The following is a 16,210-nucleotide window of genomic DNA, read 5'->3' on the forward strand; positions in this document are numbered from 1 at the left end:
TAAATAATAATTTACAATAACCAGGTAGATAGATAATTTGGTGAACCACTGTACTGTTGACAGAAAAATAACAGATACTATCGACTAGTTCAGTGAAGATTCTCTAAAAAGTTTTTAAAATTGGGGAGGTTGCTGCTTTGAACTTTAATTTCATAGTATTCTCATTGAAAGAAAAAAGCCACACTACTGGCTGCATCATACCTGTTATTCACTTATCAGATACTTACTGAGCACCCGCTATGTGCTTAAACTTCAGGAAGTTTGTGGTTTTGGAAGAGCAAGTGGATCCAACATATATTTTCTTCACCTTTAAAATAAAACCAGCCCAGTGGTTTGGCTCAGTGGTTAAGCATTAACCTATGAACCAAAAGGTCACTGGTTTGATTTCTGGTCAGGGCAAATGCCCGGTTTGCTGGGTTTCAGGCTCAATCCCCAGTAGGGAGCATGTAGGAGGCAGCTGATGAATGGATGTATTTCTCATCGATGTTTCTATCGCTCTCCCTTCCTCTCTCTAAAATCAATAAAAACATATTTAAACAAAAACAAAAAGCAAACTGCAGGATCTTGCTTAGGTTCAGCAGACATCTGCTATCATGGCTTGAATCTAGCTGAATCTATAGCACATTAATTGATGCTTACTTTGCTCAATTAAAGGAAGAATTTATTGTACTTAAGAATGTGCAAAGGATATAATGACTTTGCAACATTTTAAATAAAAATAAAATGTAAACATTTCTACCTGGGGTCCCAGCTCCTCACATACCCAAAACTAAAAGCCTTTTGCATAAACTCTTTCTTGAGCTTCACTCACTCATCTAAAAAATACTTTAAAGCATCTAAGATGAGCCAGATGTTGTACTAGGCACAGAGGCTAAAGCAGTAACTAATACAGGTAAAAATCTCTGCCCTAATGGAGCACATATTCTATTTTTGACTTGTCTCCCCAATCTTCCACTACCTCTACCCACTCAGTAGATTCCTAAACAAGATCTGACCATACCCTCCAACATCTGCCACTGGAGGCTAATTTGCTTATCTCTACTTCTCTAGCACCTAACATAAAGAAACTTAACTATTTGATTTAAAAACATATTTATTAGCCGAAACCGGTTTGGCTCAGTGGTAGAGCGTCTGTCTGTGGACTGAAAGGTCCTGGGTTCGATTCTGGTCAAGGGCATGTGCCTTGGTTGTGGGCACATCCAGTAGGGGGTGTGCAAGAGGCAGCTGGTCGATGTTTCTCTCTCTCCCTTCCTCTCTGTAAGAAATCAATAAAATATATATTTTAAAAATAAATAAATAAAAACATATTTATTAATAGCTTAAGCTTTAGAAATCTAGAAGGTTCATTTAAGTAAAATTCTTAATCCCTGAGTAACCCCAAGTCACTAACACATTATTGTACACTAGAGGCCCAGTGCACGAATTCATGCACCAGTGGGGTCCCTGGGCCGGACCTGCAGGATTGAGAAGAAACTGGCTCTCTGACATTCTCCACGGGGTCCCGGATTGTGAGAGGGCACAGGCCAGGCCGAGCGAGCCACAGTTTGCCGACCACTGTACTAAGCCATACGATTCCCCCTAGGTTTCCTTAATGTTCAACTGTCAACACAATTCAGGGTATAAGAAATATTAAAAATTAGTATGTCAATGTGAGAGGTTGGCCAGCTGAGGAGGGACCACAGGAGGCTCCAGGGCGTGTCCAGCCCATCTCTCTCACATGGCCAGACCCCAACAGCAAGCTAACCTACTGGTCAGAGCATCTTCCCCTTGGTGGTCAGTGCAGGTCATAGCAAGTGGTTGAGCAGCCTTAGTATATCATTAACATATTACGCTTTGATTGATTGAACAGCCGACTGGTGGACCAGACACTTAGCATATTAGGTTTTTATTATATAGGATTAGATTCATTTTTATTAAACTAAGAATATGCAACAGTATATTAACATAGAAAGTAGTTCTATTTTCAGCTAACTACCTATTTAGCTAAAAAACTTTCCAGATAATAAACCATTAATTATTGCTTACACATTAGGTTTTATGTTTTGTAAATGGAGCCCAAAACTGCCATACTCTATTAAATTTAATACCATGCTGATACCTATAAATACACCAAAGCACTGGAACAAATACTAAACATATCATTTTCACAACTTTCTGTTCTAGATCATGTGTATTTTTTTAAGGCAGTCTAGTAAATAAACCAGCTGTCTCTGCCCCAAATAACTATGGTTCAAATGTAGAAATGGCTTTGACTCTCCCACCTCCACTTCCTCTGACTGGATTACTTCTTATACAACAAATATAGGTCGAAATCAACTAAACCTTCAAGTTGACCACATTTTCTCACTGTGGCAAATACCACTTGTAATGAACTAGTACTGAAATGAACATGTCTAGTATTATGGAACATACAAAATATGCTCTCAATTAATTTTTGAGATCAATCGCAAGTAACATGGCCAATGCTCAACTATCCACATGGACCTAGAATGATGATTTTTGTTATCCATAATAAATAACTATTTCAAAACAGAGAACTCATTTTATAGAAGATGTGTACTTCCAGGCTTTCTTAATCAAGAAAAGATTAGACCTATTTTCTTCACACAGATATTATTATAATGTTATTCCTTATAACATATGATTTTAATAAGTGTGCTAGTCTAGTCTTTTAAATTAGCTTTGTTTTATTCACATCTTGCTAAAATAAGTCTATCAGTAGAAAGAACTAGGAGATTATATTATTCAAAGAACACAAGAAGAAATCAGGTAATTGAAAACTTTTTGAGGATGATCAGGACATTAACCATGGCTAAACACCACACTGTATTTCCTCACTAGACAACTGCCTTTCAGAAACTGCTTGCTGAATACTTCGAGTAACTAGCAGCTCAATAAACCTTTGACACCTCTGTGCTTCTGTCCCTTTAGCCTCTTCAATTTCATTAACAGGCTTTACCTTGGGAGGTGACTGCTGCAGCTTGTTGGCACTTCCTGAATGCTGCAGTCTTAGAGCGCGGGGGATAAATTCGGGTGCCAGTGGATTCAATACATACGTCTTCTTTAGTTCTAAAGCCTCTAGTTGAGCTTTGATCTGTTCAAAAGTGATCCCGTGTAGGCTATTATTTTCGTGACACAGGGCAATAAACCGCTCCCAAAATTTCCTACAGAAAAGATTTAGAAGATCAGTTTACAATTTCAGTGGATGAGAGCACAGAAATAAACATAAGCTACTGAAGATGATTTCAAATTTCCTTCCCCCACACTAAACTCTTCATGTTCGATATTCATCTATGATTCAGATATAATCTTCCCACTAAATCACAAAACTTCAGAGATATAAAATGTCATTTCCATCAAAGTGACACGCACACAAAACACCCCCTTGGGATCCTTGCATTAGCTGTTCCCTTCCTGGATCACTTTTCCCCCAGGTGTGCACAGCACACTCCCTCACCACCACTGTCAGCTTCTCAGGGAGGCCTCCTCTGACCACACTATGACAATCACAAGCCAGCCCACCCCACCCGTCATTCCTAATTCCCATTCATGCGCTATTTCTCTTCCATTCAACTTACCACATAAAATACGACACTATCTTATTTTGTTTATTGTCAGTCTTCTTCCCCCCAACCCCCAATAATAAGTAAGCCCGTCAAAAGCAGAGATTTTTGTCTATTTCATTCACTGACCTGTCTTCAGTGGCTAGAAGAGTGTTTAAAACATAGTAAGCACTGGAGAAATATCTGCTGACTGATGACTGAATGAATAGGTACACAATTATGTTTAAAATAGACTCAAAGCAATATATTTTTGTGTTCCTTCTGTTTATCAGGTAAAGTTAAACTTGATTGTAATTAGCCAAGAGGTCATATAAATAAACATACACAGGGGTGTACAAATTGCTCTACATTTCCCCCTTTAACGTCTCAAATCAGTAACACATAATTACCTGCATCTTCCAACGGAGCACAGAGCAATGGGATCACCCACAACAGCCACCAGGGACTGTGCTCTGGTGATGGCAGTGTTGAGAAGTTTGTAGTTAGATAAAAAACCATAATCTAAGTCCTCTGTGGAATCTTCCAGCAGTTGTTCTTTCTTTTTAATTGGTGTCTGTTTATGTTTACAAGTATGCCTTGTTCGTACTGTGCTAAGAAACAAAACTCTGAATTGCTTTCCTATTAAAAATAAATAAAAAAGACTTAAGATTGTTATTCTGAAGCACTAATAAAATAAAAGCATTTCCTTTTTTGTCTCTTTTAATGTTATTGCTAAATGACAGGTATTGGCAAGGATGTGGAGTAACTGGAACTCGTGCACTGCAGGCGAGAATGTAAAATGGTATATAAAACACTATGGAAAATAGTTTGGTTCCTCAAAAAATTAAACATAGAATTAACATGATCCTGCAATTCCACTTCTGGGAATCAATCCAAAAGAATTGAAACAGGGATTCACACAGATATTTGTATACCCATGTTCACAGCAGCACTATTCAAAATAGCCAAAAGGTGAAAGCAACCCACATATCAACAAATGAACACATAAACAAAATGTGTATATACATATAATAAAATATTATTCAGCCTTAAAAAGAAATTCTGACACATGCTACAACCTCATGAACCTTGAAGACATTATGCTAAATGAAATAAGCCAGTCATAAAAAAACAAATAGTGTATTACTGCACTCAAATGAGGTACCTAGAGTAGTCAAATTCATAGACAGAAAGTACGATGGTGGTTGCCAGGGACTGGGAAGAAAAGGGAAGTGGAATGAACACATAAAAATGGTAAAATGGCAAATTTTTTAAAATTTTAGTATTTCTGAAACCAGCCTTAGAGATTCCAAAGTCCCACTCAATACAAAGAACTTTCATTAAAGTAGGGTCATCTAAACTCTTGCTGATTCCATAAGGAAGCCTTATTGAGTACAGTTTATACAATAAATTTCTAATGCTCTTTCTTATAGTAACACATACATTCCCTCATTCTTGACAGACCTTCAAATACTTGAACACAGTTTTCACATTAGTCTTTTCTTCTGTAGGCCAAACAATCCTACTTCTTTCAACCATTCCTAACTCCCATGTGGCAGCTTCTATAACTAGATCTCCATTGGGTGCTTCCTAGTACTATCTTTCTAAAATGCACCCAAATTCTGTGTGATCTGGACAGCAGCTGGTATAAGGGAGAGTTATTTTTCCCCATGATTTAGAAATTATATTATTCTTACTATTATATATTACCATGAAACCTGAAATTGTACTGGGCTTTTTTAGCATTTACATCATGGTGTTGTTTAATATATTTAAAAGCACAAATTTTAGCCGGGACCGGTTTGGCTCAGTGGATAGAGCGTCGGCCTGCGGACTGAAAGGTCCCGGCTTCGATTCCGGGCAAGGGCATGTACCTTGGTTGCGGGCACATCCCCAGTAGGGGGTGTGCAAGAGGCAGCTGATCGATGATTCTCTCTCATCGATGTTTCTAACTCTCAATCTCTCTCTTCCTCTCTGTGAAAAATCAATAAAATATATATTTAAAAAAAAAAAAAAAAGCACAAATTTTATAGCAACTAGTTGCTGGTAACCATTCACTTAGGAAAATCTGTAGATGGAAAACAAGCTGTGCCTTTAAAAATGCATTTAAGCATAACTTGCTTGACAGGTACAAACTTGTAAAAATCTTTATGAACAAATTAGTCCTCAGAGTATAACAGCGATTAGGGGCAATTGAATGCTATAGATAGGTTGTGTGATTTATACAATTACAGTCATAGAAAAAGTTAATTTGTTCATACTTCTTTTATTTGGATATAAAAAAATCTAATCCTATATAATAAAGAGGTAATAGGTAAATTAACCCTCACGCCCTCACAAGATGGCTGCCTACGACCAGGCCGGCAGGGGGGTTAGTGAGGGATGACCAAACTACTAAACAGCAGGCTGCGTAGGGCGACCAAGCTGGCAGGGAGGGCAGTTGAGGGGCGACCAGACTGGCAGAGGGGGGCAGTTGGGGGTGACCAGGCTAACAGGAGAGGGCAGTTGGGGGCAATCGGGCCAGCAGGGGAGTGGTTAGGGGGGCAATCAGGCTGGCAGGCAGGTGAGTGGTAGGAGCCAGCAATCCCAGATTGGGCCTAAACCATCAGTCAGACATCCCCCGAGGGATCCCAGATTGGAGAGGGTGCAGGCTGGGCTGAGGGACATCCCCGCAGTGCCATGAATTTCGTAAACATATATAATACATGAGCTCAACCTTTAATTGCCAAATTTGGCATCAAAGAACTTGATATGAAATGAAGACATAATTATTTGTCCAGGAAAGAGATCTTGAGAATTAAAAATCCAATGTGCATACATTTTAAGATTTCAGAATCTGAATAACTTAGTTTCAATTAATACTTACCTTGAACATTTAGCACCCTTTCTACATTAACATCAGATAATCTCTTTTTTCGAAGTTCAGCACGTATCCTAAACACTTGATCAGCATACGGAGTCACCACACCGATACTACCATCATCTAACTTGCCCCATGCTACTGGCCACTTCCTTCTTAACTCTTCCACACGTTCCACAACTTCAAATACCTTTAAACAAACATACATACACATATTAAAGTTATGCAAGTGTTTAGAGAAAAGAATATGGTAACTGAAATAGATGTATAAAGGATTCTATTTTATCATTTTAAAATTACCTCTAAATAAGAATGCTTTGCTTTTATAAACACATTAAGAGTTCAAACGTTTTATTTACATTTCAAACAGTAAATTCTATAATAATGCACCCAGTGAAAACATGAAAATGAGAGACAATGTAATTGGCAACTGGCCCCACCCTTTACCCAGTCTCCTCCATTCTTAAATAAGGTGTGGTTCAAGTTCCTGTGTAGGAAGTAGGACAAGGATATAGCCATAAAACTGACAACCCCATGTAGGGAGACAGAGAAGCAAGTCCCGACAGTCTCAGTAGTTCTCAGTTCACTCTCTCCAGATCAGGCTTAACAACCTAACCACCAACTAGCGATGCCTAGAGTGAGTGCCACCACTCAGCCTCAGCAATGCAAGGTCTAGCACTGCCCCTCCTCCACTGATACAACTAAGCAGAGCAGCCAGCAGCTGGTACCTAACCACTGCTGGGACGAAGACAAATGTGGATCAAAGAGACACATTTCTTCAGAATTCAGTTATCTAGCAGTTCAAGTTTGCCCAAGCCATTTCATGAACCTTGCAATAAAGTAATTTCAAACATTTAAAAAAAGGTTTACCTTTTCTTAAAATTAAATGGCACAGACTAACTGAATGTCAAGTTTCTTGCTTTCAGCTAGGATTTTATCAAGTGGGTGCTATTGATTTTCTTGTACTAACTTCTAACTACAGGCCTCTGATCAATTTTTAAAAGAAAAATGAATTGCTATTATATCATAAAAGCCATGTCTTTGAAAATAAAATGAGTAAAGAATAGGACTTAAGGAACAAAGCAAGATGGATATCGTAGATCAAGAGCAGTTCCCCTGAGTAACCAGGAACCTCTCCTCAACCCTCCTCTGAGTTTCCTGAAGTCCATGCACTGTGATGACCAGAACTTATCTAAAGGGTCTCTGGCTTGCTGGCCCCCTAAAGACTTCACCAACTTTTTGTCTGCTGCCCAATCTGACCCCTCATACTACTCACACACTTCTGAAATTAAAGTCACATTGTAAGAGGACCATACAAGTTGTAGCACATCACGGGTTAGCAACATCATCATCTCAGTCTATGTGATCTCTCTGGAGTACAGGATTCTGCAATTCAAGTCTTACTCACTTAAAATGATATGTCATTTGAGTATGCACTATAAAATATAATTAGTCTATTTAGATGGCTAACAATAATCCTATCCTATATAATAAAAGCACAATATGCAAATCGACTGAATGGCCGAACAGAGGAACGACCATCTAGGGCAGGTGCAATGTGACTGGTCGGGGGCCCGGCCATGGCCTCATGATCACCCGCAGAGGGAGGCTCAGGCCATCGACCGGTGGGGAGATCAATCAGGGTCTCCACAATCGCCCCAAAAAGGGAGGCCCAGGCCACTGACCAGCGGGCTGTAGCAGGTGGGCAGGGCCTCCCTTGCATGGGAAGCCAGGGGCCCGCAGCCGGTGTCGGCAGCCCGGGGAAGGAGCCTACTCTTGCACAAATTTCATGCATCAGACCTCTAGTAGTATATATAAAATCACCAGCTTTTCTTTTCAATGAAGTCATGTATTTTGTATTTTATCGTAAGACAACAAGTAATTCAAAGGTTTTGTTTCCTACAGGAGATTCATCTTAATTATTCAGTTACGCAAGAAAGAATGAACTTTACATACTATTTTCATGTAAATGAAGTTAACACCCAATAAGATGTCAACTCAAAATTTTAAATAAATGCTCTCAACAGGACCAGACTATGTGACTGTGAAATATTAACAATTTGCAAAAGAACTAAGATACCTCTGCATTATTAAAATAAGCTGTGCTATTTTTTTCTTGTACATCTTCCCCTCGAGCTGTAAAGAAAGTGAGTGGGTAGAAATCCTTGTGTGCTGGTTGCTTTCCACTGGCCATCAGTTTGCCCTCATAGAAGAGCTCAGAGGTGTAACTGCAGAAAAAGACCAAAATAAATAAGTAAAGAGCAATCTATTATCAAAATTCAATTCACCCATAAGAAAATAAATATGTCAATTCTAAAAATGTTGCTTTATGTCCATGATTAATTTTAATCCAAGCCATCTAATACCAATGAGGCCAAGGTTTTCTCCAAAAATCACAGCAATGGCATCAGAATAGACTCCAAATTGCTAAATGAACTGATTTAGGTAAGGTACAAAGCCAGAATACAAAAAGAAAAGGGATAAATGATGACAGTTCAATACTAGATAAGAATCTTGCTCTGTGAGGAAATGTGCTAGCTAGTATATTTTCTCGGTTAATACGTTTATATCATATATATGCAAACAAAGATATTCAGATATTGAAATAATACACACAACTGAAGGACATTCAAATCTTCAACAATAAAATGAATGCATTTTGCAGATGAAGATACAAGCTAGAACTTGATTCATCAAGGACTGCAGCAAATGACTGACAACAATCACAAAGGAAGCACATACTGAGATATTAACAAAGCCACAGTTAAATCTAAATTTTTATATTTATTCTATTGGTTTCAGAGAAATCTAAAAATGGTTTTCAGATGACTGACATAATCAACATTATTAAATCATACTAAACTTTAAAACACTGTAAGTTTTTGGTTGAAGGAGGGGCTTTCCAGAGTGCTGGGAATGTTCTAATGATCTAGGTGCCAGTTACATGGGTGTACTCAGTTTATGACTATTCCCTGAGCTGTCACTTATGATATTTTTATTTTTATGCTCATGTGTATTATATTTAATAGAATCCTTTATAAACTTTATTACTAAGTTTCATGGTTTTCCTTCCTCCCTTCCTTCCTTTCAGATTCCTTGTATAAGACAGACACAATAAGCAAACCATTATGTAGTTTATCAACATATTTATTTATTACATCACATAGTTTTACATGTGTACTATATATTCAGTCACAGAAAAATATATCATAGCTAGTATGGCCTAACGTGTTAGTTTCCAGAATTGCCCTATTCTGTGAAAAATTACAGCTTTGACTTTTGAAGTGTCTTTTACAAACATACAAATGAACATAATCTGCAACTCAGGAGACCAGGTGACACTGCTGGGAATAATCGGTCCCTAGAAACAGTGCTGTTTTGATCACAGGAAGTGTGGTACAGAAAGGGCAGTTCACACCTACTTGATGATAGCTTCATGGGAGCGGTAGTTCTCACAGAGGAGGATCCTGCACGGGAACTCAGCAGGGTAATGCTCATAGAGTCGATCAAGTAATGAAACATGAAGGTTTCTCTCCCTGGCAAACTCGCTGTAAACAAAAGGACTGAGCTGTAACAGACAAACATACAGAGAAAGCTTAATTAAATATGTGAATAGTATTTTTTAACCTACTCATTAAAAAATCCGCTATGCTGGCCCAACCAGTGTGGCTCAGTGGTTGAGCATCAACCTATGAACCAGAAGGTCACGGTTCGATTCAGTCAGGACACATGCCCAGGTTGCAGGCTCAATCCCCAGAGTGGGGCATGCAGGAGGCAGCCAATCAATGACTCTCTATTATCACTGATGTTTCTCTCTCTCTCTCCCTCTATCTGCCTCTCTGAAATCAGTAAATATATATATTTTTTAGATCCACCATGCTGAAACTGCTGATGTACTAAACTTCAACATGCTGAATGTTAGAACAAGCAGAAAATATATTTTCTTTTTTTTTTTTTTTTTTTTTTTTTTTTTAAATATATTTTATTGATTTTGTACAGAGAGGAAGGGAGAGAGATAGAGAGCTAGAAACATCGGTGAGAGAGAGTCATCGATCAGCTGCCTCTTGCACACCCCCTACTGGGGATACACCCGCAGCCAAGGTACATGCCCTTGACCGGAATCGAACCCGGGTCCCTCAGTCCCCAAGCCGACGCTCTATCCATTGAGCCAAACCGGTCTCGGCAGAAAATATATTTTCTATGAACAATTTTACTACTATAAAGAATGAGGCTAAAATTTCTAACTTTTCATTTCACTATACCTACTGTATAGAGTTCCTATACAGAGTTCCTACACTGACCTAGAATTCCTACACATAGGTTAATAAAGGGCTCCTCCAATATAATAAATAGCTACTATTCAATAATTTCAAGAATGCAACCCATTGCATCATTGGGGGAGTCAGCCAATCAGTTATTTCACTAAAATTGATGAACTATTTATAACGGTGAGCTGGTAGGGTATTTTGCATATGAATAAAAATTTTAATAATTTGTAAAGTAATCTTATTTTTCTCATGACAAAGTATAAAAGGAGCTATCCTTGATTATATCTCTGACAGCTAGAAAACAAAATTAAATTACTTTTTGCAAAGAAACAAAACAGAATTTGTTCCTCTACACATTCAACTCTTTCCTGGATGTCTTGACAGCTACGGCAATATATAGATTCAATCTTACCTGTGGCAGAAGAAATTTGTAAAACAGATTTTAATAGAAAAATTGTATTTCTCCTCTATGCATAGTATGCAAATACATAAAATCAGATCTGGTTTTGAGACTTTGACCATTATTTTTAATTAAGCACTTTGTTTGCTATGATAGCAAAAAATGAACACTACGGGAAAACAAATGTAGGAATAGGACTTGGGGAATTGTAAAAAAAAATAATTTGAATTTAAATTTGCTTTATAAAAAAAAAAAGACTCAAATATTCATACTATAGAGAACTGAACTTCAAATTAACAAACATGAAAATGTTGTTAGATATTGTAGTGCGATTATAATTTCCCTTAAAAAATACCAGTATGTTTCACTATTAGTGCAGAAATATTTAAAGTACTTAAAGTATAATACATGGCACAATTTCATTGGGTATTTTAGAAAATAGTATTAAACTTCAACATATAATTCAAAGTTCCTCTGAATATGATGACATAAAGGACACTTACCTGCATGTGGTCACCAGCCAATACAATCCGAGTGCTTTTAGTTGCTAATGCTAGAGGCATAATGGTTTCACACTCCATGGCCTGGGCAGCTTCATCTAACAGAATGTGCGTAAAAAACCCTAAATGTACACAGTAAACACAGTAAAGCATATTAAAACAGCAATAGAGGCCAAAGCAGTTTTGTGTGGGGGTTTTTTCATTTCTGCTAAAGAAAAAGTTTAGTGTGCTAATTTAAGAGTTGTGAATACTCAATTTAGAAAATCATCTATTTAAATTAGTATTTAAAAACCAGAGGTTAAAAGGAATAACTATCTTACTCAGTAATAAATGGCATCTGGTGCTAAAGCCCCCAATACTAATAGCTGAATCACTATACTTAAAGATATTTAAAATACCAGATAGCAGCTCTTCACCAAAAAGTGGGGCTGGCAGCTAAACACTAAGGGCCCTAGTCCTTTCACTATGTATTCGGTGAAACATCAAAAATAAAACAATGGTAATGCGTAAGTAACTTCAACCTAGATATGCACATCAGACATTAAAATAAAGAAAATCACACTCAAAGTCTAACATAAATAAGAGTTATAATTTAATTTTAAAATCTTAAGATTATCTATTAGCTTATTCACTAATTTGATTAGATTTAGTGTGTGTAGAGGCAAAAGTAGGTTTATGGTTGTAAATATGCAAAGCAATTTATTCTTGTATTATTAATTATTGTATTATTTTCTATACATACAACTATAAGTATACTTTTGCCCCACTCTGTATAGATACACTATATATATGTTTTTTAATCTAAGACCCTACAATGAAAATATGCCTGGGGGAGGGGGGGACTAATAACAAGTGTCAAAAAGTATATTATCACAAGTCCCCCAGATGCAAACACCTACAGTAGAAGGCATCCTCCGACTTGGTTGCTACTGCCACTCACACTGGGGCACAGAAATCTGTGTGCAGAAAGGAGGAAGAGTCTCTTTTCCTCTAAAAGGGGGGAAAGAGGCAAAAATCTCCTTGCTGTCCCAATGTTGAGAAGGAAAAAGCTGTCCCCTACTGCCAACTCAATGAGGTCGAGAGGGGACCCTCTTTTTACTAACATAGTAAAGAACACAAAGTAACTTCTCAACAGAATGATGAGATAAAACTCTGAGTTATCAGCCACTGTGAGTTGGCCCAAGAACCTAGCCTCTACTTCCATCCCTATTTGTATAAATGTCAACAAATTCCAAACAATCTGTTCATACAACTCTCTAATGCAACAGTAACTCTCAAAATCATCCATTTAAACAAACAGCTAAGGCTGACAATACAAATACTAATAACCCACAGTGGCCCAAGCAAGATATGGACACATGCATTTTTCTCCCTGTTGAAAGAATTGTGCTTCTTGTTCCACAAGACTAATTAAGGATGTTGATTATATAAACACAGAATTAAATTGGAGGGAAACACTGAGACTAGTGAAAAATACCTACTGTTTTCATTAAACAATATTATAATTAAATAGAGCTAGGTTTGAATCAGGAACTAAATCATTAAATTATTATACCTATTGCTTAAGCTAATAAAGGAACTTGAATTAAACTAATTTAGCCTGAGTCTTAGTTTTCTTATCTGTAAAATAACACTCCTCAGGGTTAATATGAGAATTAAACACCCAGAACAAAGCATAGTTGATGTCTACTAAGTATTCTTCTATACTCTCGCTCCTCAAAGCCATTCTTTACTCCTTCACACAAAACTAGACTGTTTAGGAAGTTTGGGTATTTAATCTGTATGGCAAATATGCAGAGTATAACCATAAAGTAATGAGACTGATTGTTAAATAAACATACCAAAATTTACATTTCAAATAAGTGTTGTTCCATTCAAAGAAGTCAGTTGGGAGGAAATATAACTCATTCCAATGATGCAGTCACTGTTCAAAACATTTTTGAAACTCTGCTTTTGTAACTGCCCTCACCAGCCAGCTATGAGCTGCATGCACAAGGAAATAAGTCTCATTACTGAGAGGCACGTCTTTTTCACTTTTTTTTTTTTTTTTTTTTTTTACCACTAATGGTATTGCTCAGTTTGATCACCTGCCTACCTTATTTACCAGTCTCAGAAAGACTTACATTTCTCAGAAACATTTTGAAGCTTTTCTAAAATTAAATCTACCTTCAAAAAAAGAAAGTTGGCCACCATTCATTTTTGAGATAAAAAGAGGTTTATCAAAGGCCTCCGCGTTTCTATGCCCTGGGCCAGGAATACCAGATGAACAGAATAGTCTCTACCTGCCAGGATGGTCAAAAGAATTGGTCACTGGCTCTGAAAGCAATTCCAAAAGGAGAGAACAAAAAAATGTTGAGCCATGCCAACAATTATAATATGGCAGCAATATATGAATATTCTTCCAAAGCAACTTATTTAAAGTGATACCATATTTTGATGGTTAAGTTCTGCCATATTTATCAGAATTTCTTGTCACCTTATATCTGTACTTTGCATAACATCAGTTTAATTTTATATAGCTCCTGTCCTATAATAATCTCAATAGTATGTAAAAAAACAAATCATGATCATTGTTGTGTCTACACTAAACAAAAGTATTTTAAAGCAAAAACTTGAGAAACTGTAAAAAACACCAATATTGTCCAAATTTGAATTTTTCACATAATCAATAGTAAATAAATACCATCTGATCAATTAGAGAATTAATAGAATAGCCATCATTAAAATGTCTAAACTAGGGGTTGACAATTTTTTTTTTTGTAAAAAAAAACACAAACCAATATATATTTTAGGTTTTCTTGGCCAGACAACCTGTTCTGCAACTATTTAACTAAGCTGCTGTAGCACAAAAGCATCTATAGGTAATAAATAGGTAAATAATTAGGCATGGCTATGCTCCATCCAATAAAATTTTATTTACAACAACAGACAACAGGCCAGTTTGCCAGCCCCTGGGCTAGACTGATGCAGAACCCAGGCATTGGGAAACCCCCTATCTGTGTCTTGAGTCAGCATACCAGGTTCAAGGTCCAGCTGACAGAGGTACTGGGAAGTATTCAACGTAACCACCACCACTCGGTGCTTAAGAACATCTTCTTTCTGTGGCATCTGAAAGGTGGAATGTGCGCTTGAGATCAAACAGTACTGATGCACAACTGGGTGAACAGTCTTCACCCAGCGATTTCTGAAATATACCCTATAAAAGAAGATAGTATTTCTTATTTGTATTTATTAAGTTCTTACCAGTATTTGATTATCAAAATAATGACGTTATTATTTAAGCCTACAATATCTGGAAATTAGCAAATTTGATAACCATTAACACTCTACTGGATTAGAATTTCATGTACAACTGTGACTTCCCCCTACCAAAAAAGATTCAAACAGAAAGAATATGCACTACTATAAAATAAACATCTAATAATTTTCGTATTCAGATTTATCTTACAAACAGAATGACATGAAAACAATTTCATAAGCATCCAATTTTAGTTCAAAGCATTGCCCATTTGGGAATTACTTTTTTCCTAGAAAATTCTTATAAAAAATACTAAATTTACAACAGAATTACATACATACAACAGAAATTAAAAAGTTAACTGTATTTCACTTTAGAATATATTTTTATTTAAATCAACCCCTAATGTTCTAGAAATTTAAAAATCAAAATAAATTTGGACAATCAGAAAATCTTTAAAAATAGTATCTCTTCCATTAATTGCAAAAGAAAAATATTAGTAGGCTGCATGCAATAGGTTACTAAGATGGTACAAAAACAACCTTTCTATCTATCCACCCACTCACCCTCCTTGAAACACTGTCTTCCCTCAGCTTCTATGACTCAACCTTCCGCTGCTTTTTTTCTCCCTCTCCAAGGTCGGCATCCTCAAGTCTTAGTCTTGGTTCTCTCTTCTTCTCAAGCTCTGTTCTCTCCCCCTAACAATCTCATCCAGATCCTTGGCTTCAATAACCTAATGACTCACACATTTTTCTCTCTCCAACCAAGACCTCACCTCTGAGCTCCAGGATGTATATCTAACTCTTTATTCAATACTAGAGACTCAGTGCATGAATTCATGCACCTAGGCCTGGCCTGTGGGATTGGCCAAAACCAGCTCTCCGACATCCCCCGAGAGGTCCCGGATTGCAAGAGGGCACAAGCCAGGCTGAGGGACCCCACCGGTGCATAATCAGAACTGGGGAGGGACGTGGGAAATTGGCCAGCCAGAGAGGTACCATGGGATGGTTCCAAGGTGAATCCGGCCCACCTCACTCAGTCCCAATCACCAGACCCCAGCAGTAAGCTAACCTACTGGTGTCTACCCCCTGGTGATCAGTGCACATCATAATGAGTGGTTGAGCAACCTTAGCATATCATTAGCATATTACACTTTGGATGAACAGATGACCGGACACTTATCCTATTAAGCTTTTATTATATAGGATTTGTCTCCTCTAAGATATTCACAGGCAGCTCAAATATAAAATGCACAAAAACTAATCTCATGATCTTCTAAAATGGATTGTAACCCTCCATGAAATACTTCCTCTTTTAAGCAAAGCAAAAAAAAAGAAGGTATTTAACAAATGTCCCTAAAAAACCAATATCATTTCTTAAAGATGCAAAAATTTTAAACGTT

At 37.2% G+C, this 16,210-nt stretch overlaps 1 protein-coding gene across 13 annotated transcripts in view; it reads right to left on the reverse strand.

Moving 5' to 3' along the window:
• HELZ (helicase with zinc finger) overlaps positions 1-16,210 on the reverse strand; it is a 108,164-nt gene that overhangs the window by 38,023 nt on the left and 53,931 nt on the right. For 11 of the 13 annotated variants that reach the window (XM_036450756.2, XM_036450758.2, XM_036450759.2 and 8 more), the window contains 7 exons: positions 14,588-14,766; positions 11,574-11,692; positions 9,825-9,970; positions 8,483-8,630; positions 6,409-6,592; positions 3,953-4,181; positions 2,960-3,164 (listed from right to left, as the gene is read on the reverse strand). In XM_036450756.2, coding sequence (XP_036306649.1) covers positions 2,960-3,164; positions 3,953-4,181; positions 6,409-6,592; positions 8,483-8,630; positions 9,825-9,970; positions 11,574-11,692; positions 14,588-14,766 — 1,210 coding nt within the window. The remainder of the gene's footprint in view (positions 1-2,959; positions 3,165-3,952; positions 4,182-6,408; positions 6,593-8,482; positions 8,631-9,824; positions 9,971-11,573; positions 11,693-14,587; positions 14,767-16,210) is intronic. The other 2 variants (XM_036450760.2, XM_045586295.1) reach the window with 1 other exon arrangement.

Source organism: Pipistrellus kuhlii, unplaced genomic scaffold (genome assembly GCF_014108245.1).
Source record: "Pipistrellus kuhlii isolate mPipKuh1 unplaced genomic scaffold, mPipKuh1.p scaffold_m20_p_22, whole genome shotgun sequence".
Classification (NCBI taxonomy): Eukaryota; Metazoa; Chordata; class Mammalia; order Chiroptera; family Vespertilionidae; genus Pipistrellus; species Pipistrellus kuhlii.